This window comes from Thalia democratica, chromosome 1 (genome assembly GCF_965202585.1).
Source record: "Thalia democratica chromosome 1, ktThaDemo2.hap1.1, whole genome shotgun sequence".
Taxonomy (NCBI): domain Eukaryota; kingdom Metazoa; phylum Chordata; class Thaliacea; order Salpida; family Salpidae; genus Thalia; species Thalia democratica.
This window is the reverse complement of record NC_139165.1, coordinates 56,064,787-56,087,553: the sequence shown is the minus strand read 5'-3', so window position 1 is coordinate 56,087,553 and position 22,767 is coordinate 56,064,787. Positions and strand designations below refer to the sequence as shown.

Genomic DNA, 22,767 nt, shown 5'->3' with positions numbered 1-22,767 from the left:
TTGGATTTACTTACTTTATATTTGTTCAGACTAAACGCTGTTAAGGATAAATGCTTTTTCAATACAAAACTTGCATGCTTAATTTTGGTTTTAATCCTTTTTTGTTGGATACTTCTCTCTTATTAGTAAAAATAATTAACAAAGTTATTATTGGCAGACAAAACGAGAGGCAGCCAATCAGCTGAGACTTCAAGCGGAAAGTGAGAAAAAAAAATCTTCAGGTCTTGTTTCACGATTCACTTTTCGGAAAAAAAATCACCATCTTACTGGTTTGTATTTTATTTTACTTTTAGAACATTCAAAACTGTTCTTTATTTGTTACAGCACATAGCTTATTATTGTTCTTAAAGTATTTATAGTAAAATATGTTAAAATAAGATAAATTATTTAAAATATTACAAACAAAACTTAGGTACAAAAATTTTTTAGTAGTACAACAAGTTTTAACGCTTAGTAACGACAGTTTATGCAAAATATGAATTTATACTTAAGGTTAATATTTTTTTATACAACCGATTTTGAAAACTTAAGTTATTTTTAATAAGCTTAAAAACAATAAAAACTTTGTTTTATTCAAATAAAGTATATAGTTGTAATTTTCAGAAGTCAAGCAAAATTTTGCTTTGTAAGCATTCAAACAAGCTCATAATTTAATAGCTTCCTTAAAAGTAAAATACCTATTATTAACTTTGTTTTATTTTAAACTTAATAATTAATATTTTCTTAAAAAAAGATATTTTAGAATGTACAAGAAAGTTTTATTGCTTTGCAAGAAAGTTATACAGATTTGAAGGGAAGCTGTGGTGATACTAAAGTTTTAAATTTTCTAATTAAAATGTATTTTTTTAATAAAAGAAATCTAAGTAATAATAACAGAAAATAATTTTACAGAAGTTGTAAGCTATAAAGTGTTTTTTTGATACTTTCAGAATGGAGCATACCAATTTTAATTGTTATTTCAAGATTAAAAAGTATTAATTACCCGTTTTAGCTATAACTTAATGCATTGTATTTACTGTGTAAGCAAAAGTTCTACTAACAAAAATTAAGTGCAACTAAAGTAGTTAAAAGTTTTCTGAGTTTAAATTTTAAGTTTTTAACTCAGTACATCCAAATATTAAAATTTACATGTTTGTTTAGTACTTATAAAGAGAATGGTTAGAGTGAGAGAAGAATAAATTTTATGGACAGCTCTTCTCAAATTGTTTGTGTTGATAGTTTTTATGGCAGATTTGTTACGCAGCAATGTAAACTAGTTTATATTTTGAAAGTTTTAGTGTTGTAATTACATTTAGTTTGAATTGATAGATGTTATTTTAAAATAAAGAAAACTAGACCCTCATGGCTAGTTTAATATGTAGACGTAATCAATTACAAATCTACTATTAAAAACTTTGAAAAACTAAACCGCACAAAATATTAAAAAACTATTATTTTGTTATTTTTGAAAATTTATAATTTATTCACTTCAAAATTGTTTTATTTTTGTTTTTTTTTGCTATTTTTGTTTAGCGCGTATGGTGTATTTAAGCTTTATCTGACAACTTACAAAAAGCATATCTTGATAGATAAAGTAGTTTTGAAAACTTGATAAATAATCGATAAGATTTTAGAGCTGAGAAAAAGATTTTCAAATTTTGTTTATAAAATCACCTATCACAATTATATATGCAGTTAAAAAAAATAATCAAAAGTGTATTTACATTACAAGTGCAGTTAAGAAAGTATAATAGTTTTTATGCATACGAACTTTCAATAAACAGATATGTTTTAGTATTATGTTTATGAAAATTTAAGCTGTTCATTTATCATAGTTATTAATGAAAATAAAAAAGCACCTTATGTTAATAGGTTATTATCTTTAGTATGATTTATTTATCTAGTTTTTTTTGACAAGAAAGGAACTAAAGTTTGTATATATACACATACAATTAATTATTAAAATAGAGTTTAAGTTTTTTTTTTTTCACAAAGCATTTACAAATTTTTTTCAAAACTTATTAAGTGTTCTTACATATCAAGGTTCTCAGACAGTCTAAAGTACTTTTTGTATATTATCATATTAATATTAATATATTAAATATTATTTATATACTATTAATATAAAAATATCAAAGTTTATTTAGAAATTATAATGTAGTTATGCTGTGTTACTATTGTCGTATTTTTTGTTTCTCAGAGGAAAAAAAAAACAAAGTTCAACGAATTCAAAGTCAAAGACAACCGTTTAACAGCAAAACTCCAATAAATACTCATGTGAGTAAACATTTTTTTTAGTTATATCGAAAAACATTATCTTAAATGACTAAAATGACATAAATATGTGATTAAAAAAGCTACACAAAAACTTTAAAATTTTTAACACGTTAAAACTTTTCTATTAATTTAATATATTCTAACATTAGGTAAAATATAAAAACTATAAACACTCAGTATAGTTATTTTCCATGTGTTTTAAAAATTTATTTTAGCTTAGATTAACAATGGTGATTACTGACAGAAAGACACTATTAGAAGAATAAAGAGCGAGAAGTTAGATCCATCAACTGCCAAGAAAATTAGAGATTCTAAATACCTAAACTCGTCATCTGCAAGTAACAATTCTCTATTATCAATTGGACAGTCTGCTACAGACTCTGCAAGCTCAACATCGCCGTTAAGTCTTAGAAAACAGAACTTAAAAGATACTCAAACAGGAGCTATATACTCAGAAATAAACAAACCAACTCCAACAACTAAAAAATCAGGTTAGTTAAAAAATGAGAACAAAGTTTTTTATTTATACTTTGCTTACACTTTTTTACGTAAAATTCGACTAGTTGTTCATATATTACATGTTTGTACAGTAATTTTCAAGTTTTCTTACTTTTATTAATGGTGAAATGTATACTAAGTTAAAGTAACTAAAGTTTTATTAGCCTGCATCAATACTAAAAGCTACCGTTTGAACAGCTGTTTGTTTTTTTAAGCATATGTTATTATTATTGGTATCAATTTATCTAATAATTTACTTAAAACAATTTAAACATGTTTTATATTATTACTGTTTAGTTTTATGTAGCTGTTTTACTATAAACTTTCAATGAAAATTTATAATATTCTTTGACGTGTTAGCATAAGCAACTAGAAGTTACTCTTAATATATAAAAATACTTAAGCTATTGAAAACCTAATTTATGTAGCAGTTTTTAAGTTAAACTTATAACAAAAAGCTTAAAGATTAAATATTTATTGATTTTTAAGTGATTCAAGTAATTTTTTTTATATGATTAAAAAAGTAAACTATTTGTCTTTGAAACGGTATATACATAATTCTTACAGCGATGTTATTTATTATGATAATAGTTAATGCATTTAAAGTTTAGTACTTAGTGTTGCATTGGTGATAGTTATCCAAGTACTTAAAACTTTTTACTCTTTGATTAAGACTAAAAAGTTTCAGTTTTAACAATACGAATAAATTTTAATTAAAAGTAGAACAAGTATTAGTAATTTCTTAGTTATTACCAATATTAGGAATAAATAAACATTTAAGTTGTCTAAACTTGAAGACTTTTTTTCATTAGTTTACTATGTTAGTAAAAACCTTATAACATAATGATTAAATACTCTAAATATTAATAAACAAAAACAAATAAGAACCTAATTTAGTTTAAAAAAAACTAAATGGTTTAGTTTTAAATGCAGTTCAAGCGAAACAAATAATTGAAATTTTTTGTCAACCTCAAAAATATAATGGGATATCGCTCTTTTTTCTCAAGCATTATTTTTTTCAGAATTCATTATTGAGTAATATGTTGTGTTAGGCATTGTAGTAACATCTTAAAGAAAGGAATATTATTAAATTTTTTGTTTGTAAAAAATTTAAAATAAAGCTGTATGCAAGCATTAAGCAAGCTATATAAAAAGCAAAAGTAGACATGGTAAATTTAGATAAATTTACAAACTTGCATTTTTGTTACCAGTTTGGCTTAATAATTTTATTTTATACCAACAAGATTTTACTTTAATTTAACTTTTTCAAGTTAAGTTAAAGTTATAAGCTAAAAAAGTTTAGTTAGCAAAAGTTTAATTTTAGTTTAAGTTTTATTAGTTTTTCATACACTTCTTAAAAATTTGAATTTTTAATTGCAATATCGTTGTAAAAATGTACAATTATTATTCTGATAGCTTAATGAAATTACCTTATTAAATCATTTCAAGTAAGAAAATTAAAACCAAAAATAAAATATTGAATAAAAACTTTTTAAGATTTTTAATTATGCACAGTAAATAATTTGACTATTTACAAAAATGATATTTATAAGATATGTTATAATTACTAAAAAACAGTAATCCGAAGCCTGAGGGTATCGAATACTTTCAGTTTTTGTTTAATAAGCGAAACAGATAGTGTTATAAAGATTGATAATTATATATAAAGGTTTAAGCTTTAGTTATACTTAGTTATAAGCTTTATTTTTTACACTAATTTGTAATCAAGCAAGCAAAAAGCATTAAAATATTTTTTATTCAAATTTTAGCTGATATTTAAGTTGAAAAAAATGAACCTTTTGATACGGCTATCTACTTATGTTTCAGAAATTTGAAAAAGTATGGTCGAATTCAACTAATTAAATGATAAATGCTTTTGTTTAAAATGTTTTCTTCAAAAGAGCATAAGCTTTCAAGAAGGTTTACTCACAGTGATGAACTTGGTGGGACTTTTACGTCTTGCAACAAGCTTTTTAAACTTTTGTTCTGTAATAAGTTTACTAGATCGAGACGAAGTTCTAGATTAGTTATAGGAGACGGTTAGTTTTGCATCTTAAATACTTAAATCATAAAAAAACTTGGTATTTCAACTAATCGGTGTAAGAAAAAAAACTTCTGGTCTGTTTATTAATATTTCTAAATTTTCAAAACTCTCAAAAAGTTAATACAAAGATAGCACTTTTTCAACAACATCATGAAAAATTTTCTAAAAAAAGTTTAAGAATTAGTTTTTACATACCTTAAAAGAACATTCTGCTTAAAATAAGCACTTCTTAAATATGACAGTTCAGTTTACATATATTTGATTCATTTAATACTGTTTGTTTCATGAATCCTTTAATTAAAAATTATCTTGAAAAATATGTTTTATTATATTAATAATCATTAAGCATTCAGTTATAGAACAAGAATATTTTTAACTTAGGTCTTTTAAAACATAGTTTTTATTTATAAAATATGTATATATGTTAACCGTTTAGTAATTCGTTTAAACTATTAATACTTTAGTTTAAAGTAACAAAACAATCAATTAGTGCTGTAATCACGAAAAAAGTTTGTAAAGAGCATGTATATATTTTTAGTTTAGTATACACTTAATATTTTTAAAAATAGCAAGTCTTCAAGTACGTTGTTCAAAGTTAAAAAAAAAAATTAAATTTACAATTAGTTAGTATTAGTTTAGAAGTCTACTTAATTTTCTTTTCTTAAAGTCATTAAGTTTCCTAAAACCGTAAAATTTGTAACAAAATTTTATAAATACGAATTAAATGTATTTAACACTTGGTGGCATAATATACGTTTGTATAGTTAATCTAGCGTCATATTTTTATTACAACCACAATATAAGTACGATGATTCATAAATTTTGTCATTGCAAATTGTAAAATTTTATTATAAGATATTTAAATTGAATCTAATTTAGTTTTACTTCGTTAATATAGATTTTAAACTTCAGCTCGTTTAAAATCATTTTTTAAAATTGAAAAAAGATGATATTTAGTTAAGTCATAAATTTAGCATAAATGTTTTACAATGTTTTATTTTTTCATTTGTTTTATTAGGCATTGAAGTTTTATCATTGTATATAAACAGATTCGAATCAAAAATGATTTTACTATCATTGTTTCAGATAATTAAAAAATGTCTATGAGATAAATTCTTATTTTAAATGTTGTGAGCTAATTGTAAACAAAAAATAATTCATTTTAATATTTTACACTGGTATTAAAAAAATTTTTAACTCTTAAGTAAAAGAGTATTTTGAATGTGTTGAAGTTCAGTTTTAAAATAAGTTTCAATATGTTTGTGATTAGAAAAATTTAAAAGTTATTTTTATGGTCAATAAATAATATTTTAGAAACTTATCTTCTTACTTTAGGCTTAAATAAATTCGAACAACAATATGATGTTTTAAGACTTAAAAAGTGTCTTATTTGTTGTATGAATTAAAAAAAGTGTATCTTATAGTATTTTTCAGACAAACTAACATGTTATTTTTCATGCACTCAATTAAGTAATTAAATTTTACATAGTACAAAAGCAAAACACCTAAAAAATGAATGAATTAAATAAAAAATCAGATGAAAAATATTTTCGGCCTCCAGCTGTTATTCCTCGGCAGCAAAACTTAAATGACGACCTATATGCAACAGTAAGGGATATTAGATTATTAAGCAAATCTACCGACAATATTTTAAATAAAGAATGTACATATGAAGTAATAAATTTCAAAGATATGAGAGAATCACTGTACGAAGATATTATAAAAGATTCGTATCAGCCAACAGATGATCAAGTTTATGCAAAAATAAATAAACAATCTAGGAGAAGATCATCAACGCTTCCCAAAAATACCTCTTTTAAAGTAGACTCTTTATACAGTACTATCAAAAAAGTTGTACCAACTTGTTGTTCTAGCACTGAGTCTGTTTACAGTCCAATAGTTCGCAGTTTTGAAAACTCACTCTTTAGTTCTAAAGTTAGTAGTACAAAAAGCTCACCGAGATGGTCCCCTGTCAATTTTTCTGAAAGTCCTCTATTTAAAAACTCACCACTAGCCTCTCCATGCAGAAGGCGTATAATCAGCTCACCTAGTAATTTTGAAAATTATAATTGTGTTGCAGTGTCACCATCTAGATCTCCCAATCAAGTTGATAGCCCTAAAAAACACCAAAGTGATTTTTTAAATTCTAAATATGTAAACAAAGACTATGAAGCTACTCAACGACATCCTCTTCAAGTATCCACTAAAAATAGCCCTTTAAAAAAGATTTCTGTCAAAGAAAAATTTGTTATAAGAAATTCAATTAAAAGAAATAAACTACAAAAGTCACGCCGTCGGAGACAGGCAGTTGCAGACGACTCCTCTCAGAGCATGTTATCTCAAAAAGTTGAAATTAAAACAGATTGTTTAAAAAACAATAATTTTGGTATTACAAAACATGTGATAGTTTTGTCTGTTGAAGAAGATATTTATTTAAAAAATAGTTTACTTAGAGGTTTGTTTGAATCAAAAACTAAGTTTTTTCAAACTTGAATATGAAAGATAAAATCTTTTGTAAATATTTATTTTAAAATTATGTTATTTAAGTGACTTTTAGTTGTATATAAAGTTTCTTAAATGACTTATTTTAAAAGCATTAATATTTTTAGAAACTTTAAAATTACAAAAAAAAATCATTAAAATTTGATTTCAAGATGGTGTTATTTAAAATATTTGTATGTTTTGAGTTTACTAAGGTTACTTAAAAATGACTGTTTCTAGTTACGAAGTCGTTGATCTGTAGTTATTAATTTTATGGATACTGATAATAAAAAAACCTTGATGTGTTTTAGCAGATTTATACCGTCGTTTGACTAAATTCGTGGTTTATTAAAACTAAGAAACCAATTTTTAATGTATATATATAGGCGTAAAGATTTAATTATTGCAATCAAGTTTAAATATTTTTATTGTACCTAAGAAGCTACGGAAAGAAGTTTTTAATAATTTTACTGTATTTTATGGGTAGGTGTCAAGTATTCATTCGTGCATATTTGATCGTCCCCGTGTTTTACAGTTGTATAAGTTCTTGAATGGCTGTTAAGACTAGTTTCACTAGATTTTGAAGCTATTTGTATTTGTTTTTTATTGTATAGCAGTTTTTTGTACACTAAGTTTTACAAAAAATTATTAGCTAAGGAAGATTTTACATTTAGATTACTTTAATAAAACCAGAATGCTTAGAGTACTGAGGGTATCAATCTTAACAATACATACTTTTTAAATTTATTAGTATACTTTTTACAAGTTTAAACTAGATAAAGCAAGTTTGTTTTGTATATGTTGAGCGGTCTTAAAAGTTAAATTTAAGTAACTTTAAAACTAGTAACTTTGGAAGATTTAGAATAATAAAAACTTTTCGTTTATTCAGCTATACTATTAATGTTTATTTTTTATTAAACAGTAACTTCAAGTAAATTAATTAGTTAGTTTGTTTAAAATAGTAAAGATAAGTTTACATGTTTAAAAATTTTCCGTTATAAAAAAGCTGTATTTTATGATATTTTTACAATTTGAAAATATTACTATTATTTTTTTAATTTTGTTATTTCAGGCAAGTAAATGCAAAATATTGTTTATAATATACTACCTAAAAGTTTATAAGCAATAGTTTGATATAAAATACTTCAATAGACCTATATCGTTTTTATTATTATTAATTAAGATTACAAGTAGTTTTGGAGCTTATTAACTACATTTGTTAAAATAAAGCATTTTGATATACTTTTGTGTAAAACCTAATTAATAAAGAAAATAGTAAAATTATGAAGTAAAATTTAAGATTAAGCAGTATTAAAAAAATCGATTAAACTGACTTTTTTACGGATACCAAATATTAGGTAATAAAAAAAAACATAATTTTTCTGTTTAATATTATAAATAAAGTCTATTAGAAAAAAGAGTTGGAAGGTTTACTTCAAAATAAAAATTACATATACCAATATTTAACCAGAAAATTATATACCATTTGCAACTTAATATCAATAGTTTATTCATTTTGTTTTATTTTTTATTACACAAAGCTTTTCAAAACTAAACTAGTTTTATTCTCAAGTGATAAATTTTAAATGAAATTTGAAAAAAATTTGATAGGTGAACAGCTTAAAAAAAAACTTTAAATTATGACGTATGAATAAATTCAAATAAATACAGTATATAGAGATTTAGCATATAAAACTAAAGTAAAGGTATGTTTTTGATAGATTGTTAATAATTTTGTTTTTCCATTTAATGCTACATACTTGCGTATTTAAATTAGGTCGCTCTTCCTCAATCAATATTGATTCCAGGCTCTAGAGTTCGCTTTGCTTACATCGTTTCAAAACTTTAAATACGCAAGTAGCATTAAATGGAAAAACAAATTACTAACAATCTATCAATAAACATACCTTTACTTTAGTTTTATATGCTAAATCTCTATATATTGTATTTATTTGAATTTATTCATACGTCATAATTTAAAGTTATTTTTTAAGCTGTTCACCTATCAAATTTTTTTCAAATTTCATTTAAAATTTATCACTTGAGAATAAAACTAGTTTAGTTTTGAAAAGCTTTGTGTAATGAAATATAAAACAAAATGAATAATCTATTGATATTAAGTTGCAAATGGTATATAAATACGTTCAAAAACCTTCCTATAATAGTACTTAAACAAAAATTGAATGTGATTATTAGAAATTGCAAACTTTGTCAAACAAAAACATAAAAATAAAATATTATCTTTCATTAACGCCTTTTGCTTCTTTTGAAACTATTAATCTTCCAATTGAACAGTTATAATCACACTTTTTAGGATTTCGAGAAGATCCAAGTTGGTCAACAATAAAAAGAAAAAGTTCAATAAATATGACGTCACAGCAGCCCCCTCTTCCATTTAGAAACTACAAGTAAAAAAGTTAAATGATATATAGAGATATGAAAAAATATTTGTTAAGCTTAGACAAAGCTTGTAAGCTGTTTTATTTATAAAATTTCATTGCTAATGTTTTAGATAAACTTTCTAATTTGTTAAGCCTTTATTAATGATTTTTGTTTTATTAAGTATGTTAGGCTTACCTGATGCATTTGTTCTATAAACAATAAGATTATTAAAACTAAGCTAGTTGTTTAGTTTTTAATTGTATTAGATTAGTATTAAATGTTTACAAATTTTAAAGTGATTTAAAAACTAAAAAAACTTTCTCAATAGTTTGCATGTACTATTTATAATCTTAGCTTATAGTAAGGTATTCGTTTTAAACTACAATATAGCCGTATTTTGAAAATTTCCTAAACTACATGTTTCTTTTTAATATTTATATAAATCAGATCAATGAAAAACTGAAAAATGTCTTAAAGTGTTTTTAAACGTAATATTAATAAAACAGGTTTCATATTAGTGAAATAAATTATTTATTTTATAAGCAATATACTCAGATTTACAACTAATCGTACATGATTATAAAGCCTTGTTACATGTATGTTTAAATAATATCACTAAATCTTTTATATAACTATCTAGCGTAGCGTGGTATTTTGGTCAGGGGGTGCGCAAATTTTTTCTCTCAAAAAATCCCCTAAATTAAAACTTTTGTAATTAGCTATTAAAAGATCTTTTAATAAGTAATATAACTGAAGTAAATTCATTAAGTACAATAAGTTCGAAGTAACTGTTTTAAAAAATACTTATATATTACAAAATTAAACGATTAAAAAAAGTATAAATAACATTACAATTACTTATACTTGCACAAATGTAAACTTACTAAATAAAAATTGTTTTTACAACTTACAGCAAACTTTATATCTTTAAAAATGAATATTATTATTATTATATTGTTTATTGTGCAATGTTGGACTCAGGCATTAAAACCTGAGCCACTTAAACAGGACACACAAAAAGAGAAAAAGAAAATAAACTTATATTCAAAACTTTAAGATAAATTATATACAAACAATAATGACAAACATAATTTAAATGAAAACACAAAGTTAAACACAATATGATAAACACATGAACTAAATTGAAAATTCAATTCAAAAATTCAAACTTATATATTACTTAGTACACACACAGTAAAGAAGTTTGTCTAAAATCATGGCTTATAAAGCAAAATTCATAACTACAAAATATATAAGTAAACTAATAGTTTGTAGGGGGGAGGCGTAGGGAAACGAATATTTTTTCTTTTGTTTACAGTGAAAAATTAGTGAATTTTACTGGTATTTATCGTATTTAAATCAAATATTTTTAGCTTTAAACGAAATTGTTCTACCCTCTCACAAGATACTATATTCGAGGTAGTCTGTTCCACATAGCTTTTGCTTTGTGAAAAAATGCGCCTTGCCACTGACTGTTTTGAAAATCATGTTTACATTTTATTTTCAAATTATTTCCTCTTAGTTGATATTTATTTTGAGAAAATTTAAAAACTGGTTAAAAAAACTTTTATATTTGCCATTGATAATTTTGTAAAGAGTCAATAAATCAAATTCCCATCTTCTATATTCCAGTGATTTCAAGCCAAATTTAATCATTCTATCATTATATGACGTGTAAGATATGTTGCAACGACTACAAATATGACGGGTAAAACCCCTTTGCACAGATTCAATTTTGTTAATATCCTTTTTTAAATGGGGTGACCAAATTTGGGTACTAAACTCAAGTTTAGGGCGAACGTATGTTTTAAATAGTTTTGTCAGAATTGAAACAGAATTAGTTTTAAAACTTTTTAATATTTGATAACATGTAGTTTTTGCAATCTTATATAAATATATTCAATAAAACGAAAGTATCTGTTTCATTTACGAAAAAAACATCAATCTCTTCAATATACAATACAACAGTGATAACAACACCTCATTGCACATAATTTAAATAAAGTTACACAGAAGTTAAAATAGACCAACTTTATAACTGTTATTACAGTTTATTACAACTTTGTAAAATAGTTAAAAGTATACTTTTTATATTTAATTTATCTGATTGTATTTGTTTAAAATAAAAATCACAAACAAAGTTTATTTCTCATAGACCGACCCGCTTTTTTGTGTATGTTTACAAAATTAAAGATCAGAAAACTAGAAGTAGTTTTAACATTTATTGTAGAATAAAAAAAAAGAAGTAAAATTGTTTAATTTTCCTTTAAGCGTGACGTATTTTTGTAAACTTTTTGTAGAAAAATCTGCCATAAGGTTATACTACAGCGGCAGTAGGACTTTTTATGGGTAGTTTTAAATATTGGGTACTTTTGATTGCAGCAATTTTGCAAAATAAGTACCCAATATTTTGATGACAACAGTAGTTACTTTGGGTAGTTTTGAAGCTTAAACTTTGTAAACAAAGCAAAATTCCTGTCTAGGACTATGATAAATTCACTTTGTTTATTTTTTTTAAATATGAAAATGATTATACCTGAATAAAAACAATAAAATAGTACAAAGTATTTCCCTTTGTTTTTTAAGTTAAAGAAATATAATTTTTAACTGTAATATTTTTGTGTAAGTTACAATTTCAAACTCAAAAACAAATTAAGTTGTTATTAGTTTTAATTTTTTCTTTATACTTAATTATTGATGACTTTAAGTCATAGAAAAAATTTAAACTAGTTATACATAAGTTATGTAATTCAACTAAACCTAGCATTTTTTTATTTTGAAATAAAGCTAAAAGGGTGGTCATCAAACCTAGATGTTTACTTTTTGTATAAAATCCTAGAATAACTTAAAATTCTGATCACTTTTTTTCATAGAAAAGTAAATAAGACTTCTAATTAAAAGAATATGTCAAATTTAGAAAATATTAAATGAATTTTCAAAAAAAAACTTAGTGTAGTTACAGGAAGATTGTAGATCACTTTTAATACAACTTGATGTTATTTTACAGATTTTTAAGTAAATTACAAGTAGCCTTATACAGATTTTTAATACTAAAACAATTGTTGAGATCTAACACTATAGTAGGAGAGTACAGTAGGTTTTTATTGTCATCTTTTATTTTGTTTTTTTTTCTTTTTATAAATACTGGAACCGTTCCAGTATTTATAAAAAGAAAAAAAAACAGTCTGGAAGACATATTTCCTTAAAATTTGAGCAGGGTTGCCAAAACACCTCGAATCCAGGAACTTGACAGTCTAAACAAAAACTGAAAAAACTTTGAGTTTGTGAAATTAAAAAAAAAAGGAAAAATATGGTATTTCAAACAAAAATCACTAAAAAATATGTGATTTTTAAACTATTTCTGCACGTAAAATAATAAAATTGTGATTAGATATGATAAGTTTAGTGATGAGTTTAATATGATATAGATCATATATTTGAGTTATTGTTTTTATTAATAAACTTATTAAAATAAAAACACATAAGTATTTTTATAGTATCTTTTTAGTACTGTTTTACTATTTAAGATAGTCTTTTACCTTAAATTTATTATTTTATGCTTTAAGTAGATCAATATACGTGTTGCCTTAAAAACTTAAAAGTAATTCTGAAAACATGAAGAATTTTTTTTTTTTAAATCTGTTTGTTGTATTGATCTCAAAAACGTAGGAGGAGAAACATTTTTAGTAGTTTTAGTTTACCCCTACCATAAGGAACCTATTGTATTCTCTGACTTAAACAGGTTATTTCTCACAAAACTTCTTTGATATAAAATTTCTGTAAAAAGCGACTCAAAACTTAGTTAAAGTTCAACAAAGTAAAATCAAGTTATAGAAAAAAGACTAACCTCACCCTCCCTAAGCCCTAAGTATTTTTTAATTAAATTTAAAGTTTTACAAACAGGTGTATTTGTAGTGTTAAGTTACTTAAATGCTTACAAAAAATTAATACTTTACTAGGTTTTTGTTTTTAAACAAAATGCGAGTAGTCTCTTTAAATGTAAAACTAAATTGGTTAGTTATGCCTTATTTTAGTTTTTCTATACATATCACATTACCGGCTTTAATCATTATATTAACTGGTCAAAGATGTTTTAATAGGAAAATCATAACATAGAAGAAGTCTTATTGTTAAATGTTAAATAACTTTCAAGTATACACTTTCAAATTACTAGTAATTACAGTTTAATTAGCATTCTTCTGTAGTTATAACTTATTAAATGTGTTTATAAAGTACTCATGACTCATAAGAATATTACACATAAATTAAAAACGACCCACTTTATAATTTTTATTACATTTCATTTAAACTTAGTAAATATTTAAGATAGTTTTTTTTTTTCTATACATGTGGTTGAATTTGTTTAGAATTAAAAATTACATAGAAAGCGTATTTTTTATAAACATAGACGCTTGTTCTTGTGTTTACAAAAATAAAGCTCCAAAAACTAGCAGTACGACTTTTAATGAAGCCATTTATCGTAAAATTTTTAGATGTAAAATTGTTCAATTTAATTTTCAGCGCGACGTATTTTTACAACTTTTTTTGTATAACTTTCAAATCAAAACTACCCAAAATATGGTATGACGTCATCAAAATATTGGAGCCTTTTTTTGCAAAATTGCTGCAATTATACACATGAAAAAGTAACCAATATTGCTCGAAAAAAAACTACCCATAAAAAGTCCTACCCCTTGTCACTAATTGGTATTCAAAATTTCGTTTAACTTTTCGAATACTAGAAAAACATAGTTTAAAAAAGGCAAATTAAGCAGAAAAAAAAAAGGATAAAGATATTACATTCTTTTTTTTTTACTTCTTTTCTTTTTTGGGTGGTACGCATGCGCCAGTGTCCCTCCCCACGCTACGCCCCTGCTATCTAGAATCGTTAAAATAATAACTACAACCGTAGTATTTATTTAAAAGAATCAACAAATGATTACACTTGAAATAAAATATTTTAGATATATCTTGTTACACTCTAAACTTTTAAAGCTTTGTAATTTTTTATTTGTTTAGCCTACAGGGGCAGCGTTACAATTCAATATATTAATATTCTTGAATGTTATGTTTTGCAAGTAAAAACAACTTAAGTATTTAAAATATCTAGATGGCTATTATCAAAGAAAAATAATAACGTACTTTTTTTCTTGAAAGATTACAAGGAACCGATACAGATTCGATGTCAAGCAACACAAGCAATCAGCAACAAGAGTTTAGTCTTATAAAGATAGTACAACCAGGAGGAAACGTCAGTACTGTTAAATACAATAACTCAATACAAGTCAAAGTAAGTTGATCATTAGATTATTTAATTTTAAGAAACTGTACTTAAATACCTCATAAAACTTCAATTATTTTTACTATTCAAGAAATCTTAAAGTAGTTTACGTTTGTTTATGTAAATTTTGTTCAAACTTAAGTTACAGTTATCACTGAAAAAAACAGGGTATAGTGTCTGCAGTTTTGGATCGTATATATCCAAATGGAGTAAAATATAAATCAAGTTATGCTCTCCGATTGCGGCATGTAAAAACCTCTTTGGTCTATTGGCTTCATGAAAACTTGACTATGTTAGAAGTAAAAGATAACTACGAAAACCTTCATCCGGCCAACGAGTGCAAGTACGAAATAGTAACTTTTATACAATATCAAACTTATTTTAAGTAATGTGTAGTTTTAAAATTACATTTCATCGTATTAAAAAATCCACATTTGTACCTTGTTTTATATAAGATAAGTTTCATGAGTTGATCAGTAGTTTAATCTAGTTTTTGTTTTTTAATTTAAACGCGAGCTAAAATAAAATATTTTTTGGTCAAGTTTTTTATTTCTTTAGGGATTTAGGTAGATAAAGAATTAAAAATATTGTGTTTATGAATACACTTAAAATTTTGTTTAAAACAATACTGATTACTTGAGTACTTTCAGTCTAATGCAGATATTGTACGCTTATTATTATTTTTAAATTAGAACTTTGTTTTTATGGTAAAATATAGTATGTACTGTACAATTAGTATAAAAGCGTCTATTTAAAGATATCATAAACATACTAAATCAATCATGATGTATAATTTTTCGTTTTCTTAAGAACTAAACTTTATAAAATAATTTTAATACTTTTATATGCATGACATTTAGGTACGAGATCTTTTTTTTATCACAATGAAAGAGTGAATAAGTAGTTTTTATATATTTAAGGAATATGAGTTATTTCAATCGTCCTGTTTAAACAATTAGGATGTTTCAGATTTTTTATAAGCTGCAAAAATTAAAAAAAAAAACAGATACGAACTAAGAATAAGATATTTGCCGAAAAATGTTTATGACCTCAGTCAAGAAGACCCTCAGACATTTACATCATACCACTGCCAAGTAAGTTTTATTAAAAAAATAAATATTCAAATTAACAATTATTATTTTTCATTACCAATTAATATTTTTATACATAATTAAGTATTTATAAATGTTCAGGATAACTGTCTATGTTAACAAAAATGTGAACTATATTCTGTAAGAAAATAAAAAAAAACAGACATACAGTGACTACCTGAGTACGATTGCAGAAAAAATAGATCACGAAACTGTTATTAAACTCGGATGTCTTGAAATGAGAAGATACTTCAAGCACATGCCTGGTAACGTTTTCGACAAAAAATCGAACTTTGAGCTTCTCGAGTAAGATCTAAATTTAACATTTTTTAATTTGTAAAAAAAACGAGATAAAAAAACATATATGCCAAGAGTTCGTTAGTTTAAATGTAAAACTATACTAGAAGTATTTCGATTTTTTTCGCTTTTTATATGTAAAGTTTGTACACAAGTTAAACAAGTATTAACATTATTTGGGTTATTCTAACCTCAAAAGCTTTAAACAAAAATTAAATTAATCCTTTGAAAGTAGCAACCTTATATAAAGTGCTTAATTAAAAAAATATATAATCTTAAATTCCATATTGTTCTAAAAGGAAGTAAAATGTCGGAGTAGATTAAAAAAATTTTGTAATATGCAGTGACTACTTAATATGATAAGATATTTGAACAATTTGTAATTAAAAAAGAAAAATAAAGCAGAAATGTTTAAAAACAAAAATATCCGTTTAAGTAATTTAAGCCTTCTATGATTTTGGGAACTGAACGATATACTAAGTTTTGCAAATATTTATAATATCACTATGTATAAAATATTTTTCATAATTTGTACATTTTAAGTTGAAGCTCTCTATTTGTCACATGGCTCTATCATTAAAAATTTTGGTATACTTTAATTTTGGTATACTTTTATAACATTTGCAAAACTAAAACATTTTTTATCCTTCGATAGGACAGTATATTAGTTCAGAAGTTTAAAACATGAATATATTTTTAAGCTTTAAAAACCAAATTAAAAATTGAAGGTGTTGAACAGATGTAAAAATACAACAAAAGACTTAGTTTGTATTAAATAATGCGGTTGACTCTATTTTAATAATAAAACTAACAATTTGGCAATTTTTCTAAACTAATTTACTATAAGAAACGGTAAATGAAAACTTTATTAATCAATGATACAAAACAATTTTGATATTGTACTTCATTCACGTAATTTTTAAGTCCAAAAACGAGTTGTAGGTTAGCACAAAACAAGAAAAAAACATTTAGAAAGTTGTCTAAGTATCTTATTTATTATTTTAAGGTATCTGTTAAATTTTCTAGTGTGTAGTGTGTACCTATGCACTTAAGGTTTTTGTAAGAATTGTGCTAGACTTTTGTTTTCAAAAGTTTTTAGTTCGTAAAGTTTAGTACACTAGTTAGGTTATGTAAAAAGTCAATTTGGTTTGTTTCTAAATTTAAGTGAAATGTTCAATATTTTTTGCGTATTTTGTTACTCTCTCAACTATTTAAAAAAATACTTTGTTCTGATGTAATATTTTCAAAGACTTTTAATTAGTTTAAATTTTGTTTTATTCTACGTTAAATTTTTTTTTGAAAATCTCTCATTAACAGAGCAAATAACTTTAAGATAGAACCAAAAAATAATCAAGTTGAATCTTATATAAACTAATATAACATAAAGTGTGCACAGCACAACATTTTAAAAACTGACTTTATTATTATATTGACTGACACAAAGAAATCCAACTGATAACAGCATTTAATACTAGCAAATTCTTATTAACGAATAGTAAAATAAATAAAACATACTTTTTCTTTAAGTTTGATAATTAACGATAAGCTTGTATTTTACTTAAAAAATTATATCTATTAAGTCAAGAAATTTAATTAAATATTTTACAAATGAAACTAAAGCTGATTTTATCTTAGTGACTTTTAATATCAAATGTATGAATAGTATTTATTGTTAATCTTGAATAATATTTAGAGTTAGTTATACACTAGTTTTACGTACACTAAAATTTCGTAAATTTGTAGTAACTTTATTACCAAATGCAAGTAAATAAATTGCAATGTATTTATTTACGTAGCATTTACTTCGGTTTAGTTGTAAATAAACTACTAAACAATTAGTATTATATAGTTCTATTAATGTATTGTATAAATAGTTGATAACTAAGTCTGTTTTCTAACTCCTGAGATTCATGGATTACACAAAATATACATTTTTAATTTTCATATACATCATTCAAAACTAAATACTTATATTATTCTTTGTAAAAAAATAATAATAGATTTTAAGCTTCTATATAATTTGAATGTGATAAATATGTAACTGTTTTGTTATAAAGTTAATTAACATTTGATAAACTATTTTATAAATAAATCAAAATATTTTTTTAGTATTATACTTATATGATCTCACGTTTAAAATACTCATGATTTTTTTTTTCTAAGTATGGTACACTTGTGTAAGAAAACTATGTTAGACAACTTTTTACTAAATCTCATCGTAACCTTATTTCAGAAATTTATAAGTACATCACATGACACATAAATTGAAGAATAATAAAAGCAATAAATGCACTTGAATAACCATTTATAAAGTACAAATCGTGCAATACTTAAAAAATATACTAAAAAAAAAATAAATTTTATCATAACTACATTGTAAATAATTTTTAAAACGGTGAAAATATTTTATAAAAATAACAAATTTTGTGTACGACTTAAATATAAAGAAGTTCTTATTAATTAAAGGAGGGAATTCGGTTTACGAAAGTTTATACCTGTTTCAAAGGTTGAAAGTTTCAAAAATCGAGATTTACGAAAAATTATATCTAAAGAATTTAAAGCCATTGAGTCGTATGATGGAATAAGATGTATTGGAGAGTTTTTAGAGTCATTGAAAAAACTAACCCGATACGATCAAGAAGTTTTTAGATGCTCGTTAGGAGTAAGTAGTTGTTTTTTATTATTTATACATTTTTTAAATTTAATTTACGCTAGCAGTTTTTTATTGTTTTTGGTGGTTTAAACATGAGGCTTTATTAGAGTAGTTTTAAAACATTTAAAATATGATAAACTAAAAAGTTCTTGTAACATTGATAACTAGTACAAACTAAAAAAAATACTAACAACGAATTATACATTTCGAAAACTTAAACCATATAATTTTTTGTAAAACCTATATTGAAAACATATACAAGTTTTTAATTGTAAATGAATCTTATTTTTCATTTATTTAAATTAGAAATATTAAATGATATACTAACATAATTATTTTACGCATTGTTTAAATGCAAACTGTTTTTTTGTCATTTAAGCGTTAAACTTAATTCTCACAAGTAAACAACACACCCTTTTATATTTAAGTAGTAAAGAAAAAAATGTTTAAAAGTATAAATAGCCGTGTTTTAGTTTTTATTACCATTGAAAAATACCATACATATATCTATATATATATCTACAAATTAATTGAACTTTTATTTATTTATTTTGCATAGCATAAAATAAAAAGATTTTAATACTACTACTTTCAGTTTTATTGAACTTTTATACTCAAGTTAATTTTGTTTTAGTTGAAAAATGTTAATAGTCTAATCCATTATATCAATAAAATTTACTAATACAACTTTCCTATAAACACAAAATAAAAAGTATCGATTTACTTTTTTAGTAATTGTTTTTAAAAATGAAAGAACTCATAGGTGACAAACAAAACTATTAAAACTGAAATATTTTGAAATTTTAAAATATTCTTAACATGACAAACATATTTAAAAAGAGTTGATTAAAAACTTTAGTATTATGGAAACTACTTAAAAAAAAACTATTATGCCACTAGATAATTGTGAGGTTACTTAGTTGCAAAAAACTAGTTATAGTATAAATTTTGAGTTTATACAATCTTCATTTTTTTTACTTTGAAACTAGTTTTAACGAAAACTACAAAAGACTTGAGTACATACTACTGAAACTTTAGCTATTTCAATACATAGCCTGTGTAAAACAAATATTTATGCAAAAAAAATCAAATAAATATTAATAACTTTGTGTTTAACAACTGTTGTTCTAAACTAAAATGACATAAATATAGTTATAAAAGTTTAACGTATACTCAAAAATTTATAAGCTTTAAAAAATTTACGCTGTTCTGTAAATTTATTAACGCTACTAAATCGTAATAGTCAGGGTGGAGTGTACAGATTGACTTAGTAGTCGGTCCTGAGCATGGGATCAGTTACTGGACCGACAGAGCTGCATCACCGACCGTACTTGCTAACTTTGACCAGGTATGTTATTAAAAAAGTATAAAACATAGTTGATTAGTTTTGTTATTTTTTAAACATAGGCTAACGATTCTAAATAAAACATGCCATACATCTTGAATATATTGCAAAGTAGAGTTTAAAAAATTTGTACGTTTTTTTTCAGGTTATAACGTTGAAAATAGACACATTTTTAGAGCAAAATAACCAAACGAAAAGTGGCATACTGACTATTTACATAGATGGTGCAAACGAGGTTTATTTCAAAACTAAATTTACAATTATAAACTTACGAAAACTTTGGACTAATTAATTTAATATAAAAAACCATAATACTAATTAAAAATAAGAAAATTGTTAAGTAAAATATTAAAAATATTTATCTTTAAATTAGTTATCAACTTTTTTGTATGGTTATCTAAACCACTTGTAAATCATATGAAATTTATTTAAAACAACTACTTTTTGTGCGCAGTTTACTACTTTATTAAACTTATGTCTTTTCGTTGTCTACAGAGTATGAAGAGCTCTACAGAATTTAATTCCGAACTAATTGCGTACATAGAAACATTTTTTAGCATAAAATTAAAGTTTTTGTTAGATTAAATTAAATACTAAAAAACACGACTACTTCTTGTAACTAGAATATTTAAAACTGAAAGTTTTTTATAAAAAATCTAAGTGTATGTTTTTTTTTATAAAAACTTGTTGAAAATATATTTAATATTTCAAACCTACAAAACGTTTATACTGTTATGAAAATAGTTGTGAAAGTGTAACTTTTAAAAATAGATAATTTTAAATGTTTTTTCCCCAAAACCCTAATATAGTAATTTGAAAAAATATTTAGAAGTATATATTTTGTAAGTTTTTGATATAACCGACTAGAACTAACTTATAATCCAAAATATTTTAGTTTTGATTAAACGTCTTGTATACACTGTTTAAGGATTTACAACCTTGGTAAGTCATCTAGATTTTCGAATTAGTAATTAACTTGTCATAAATTAAATTAATTATGTTTTAAAGAGAATATATAGAATTTAAATACATTTAGTTCTAAAAAAAGTACTTTTAGAGAAACAAGTTAATAAAGTACTAGATTTTTAAACTACAAAATCTTAAGCCCTTTGAAAAATTTACTGTAGTAAAAAGAGTCAACAGTTGATTTAAACTTAAATGAAAGTATAATGTTATGAGAGTATAATGAGGCTATCATTAATAAACATTTTAAGTAAAATTTTTAACTTATAAAATAGTTTAATTCAGCTGGTATATTTTCAAACTCTAAAGTATTAAAAATAGTTGTTAATACTTTATTGCAAAGCTTTAATCTAAAGTGAAATTTACTGTTTGCAAATAAAAAATGATTTACTTTTGAAATAAAATATTTATCAATAAAAAGAAAAATATTCTTTTTAAATAAGTTTCTTACGAGAAGCAAAAAAATTAAAAGCTCAATTATTTACAAAAGAGATTAATTTTAAAAACTCGTATTAAGCAAGCTAGAAAACTTTAGTTTATATATCAGGGTTTCCCAATCTCATATTCATAATTGTCCCCTTATCGGAAGAAATTAAAAATAAGATTATTTTGTTACAGTAACCTCTCGCTTATTTACGCACAGAAAAAGTGCGTAGAGATATGAGATATCGTAAAGATACGAGAGGTATCAAACATACTCACTATAATGGCTGTTTTTTGATAAAACTTCTAGTTAAAAGCATACTGGGGAATTTTCCACTTTTAAAAATTTGTTTACTTTATTTATAAATATTAAAACAAAAGATAAAACTATGCATATATTAAAAAAATAGAATTTAAGTTTATATAAAATAATAATACTTGTAGAAAAATTTTACTAATTTTGATGATAAGAAGATTTTATCTTTTTCTTTATTTATATGTGACTTATTTGATACTTAACATTTATATCATATTCCACTTAGCAAATTCAATTTAAAATTAAGCATTTGTGTACAATAAAGAAATTGTTTGGTGTCTATATTAAAATTTGTTTCTATAGCCTTTTACAAAAATATGCACTTGGTGCTGTAATGGATTTCTTCTTTTAAACATAAATATATAAAATACTAGAAAAATGTTTGATTAACTGGTGCTGGTGAGCATTACGAAGAATTGAAGGCAACGTGCGAAAAATTTCAACGCTTGCTGTGCAAAGCAAGTGTTACAGAAGATGAACTTAAACTAAAAAAAGCGTCAAATGAAAATTAGTGATATTTTTACTGAAAAAAAAGAATTGAGATTTGTGTTAAGTGTAAGCTCTATATAAGTTAAGTATCACTGCTACTTTTTGCTAAAAAGTTTTATTAGATGTTTTTTCGTTTATAGGGTAAGAGTGCTGTATTATATATTTGTATTTTAAAATTTAATTATTTAACACAGTCATATTTTTTTTAGAATTTTAACTTAATCTCTTATTCTTAACTAAATTGCTGA

At 23.8% G+C, this 22,767-nt stretch overlaps 1 protein-coding gene across 3 annotated transcripts in view; it reads left to right on the top strand.

The window, feature by feature from the left end:
- LOC145849181 (focal adhesion kinase 1-like) overlaps positions 1-22,767 on the top strand; it is a 76,483-nt gene that overhangs the window by 20,972 nt on the left and 32,744 nt on the right. For 2 of the 3 annotated variants that reach the window (XM_082954282.1, XM_082954283.1), the window contains 11 exons: positions 158-269; positions 2,180-2,256; positions 2,501-2,747; positions 9,594-9,687; positions 14,819-14,951; positions 15,110-15,285; positions 15,949-16,036; positions 16,197-16,339; positions 18,797-18,992; positions 20,227-20,331; positions 20,474-20,563. In XM_082954282.1, the coding sequence (XP_082810408.1) occupies positions 9,647-9,687; positions 14,819-14,951; positions 15,110-15,285; positions 15,949-16,036; positions 16,197-16,339; positions 18,797-18,992; positions 20,227-20,331; positions 20,474-20,563 (972 nt within the window). In that variant the 5' untranslated portion in view covers positions 158-269; positions 2,180-2,256; positions 2,501-2,747; positions 9,594-9,646. Of the gene's footprint in view, positions 1-157; positions 270-2,179; positions 2,257-2,500; positions 2,748-4,624; positions 4,794-9,593; positions 9,688-14,818; positions 14,952-15,109; positions 15,286-15,948; positions 16,037-16,196; positions 16,340-18,796; positions 18,993-20,226; positions 20,332-20,473; positions 20,564-22,767 lie in introns of those variants that run through there. The other variant, XM_082954284.1, reaches the window with a different exon arrangement.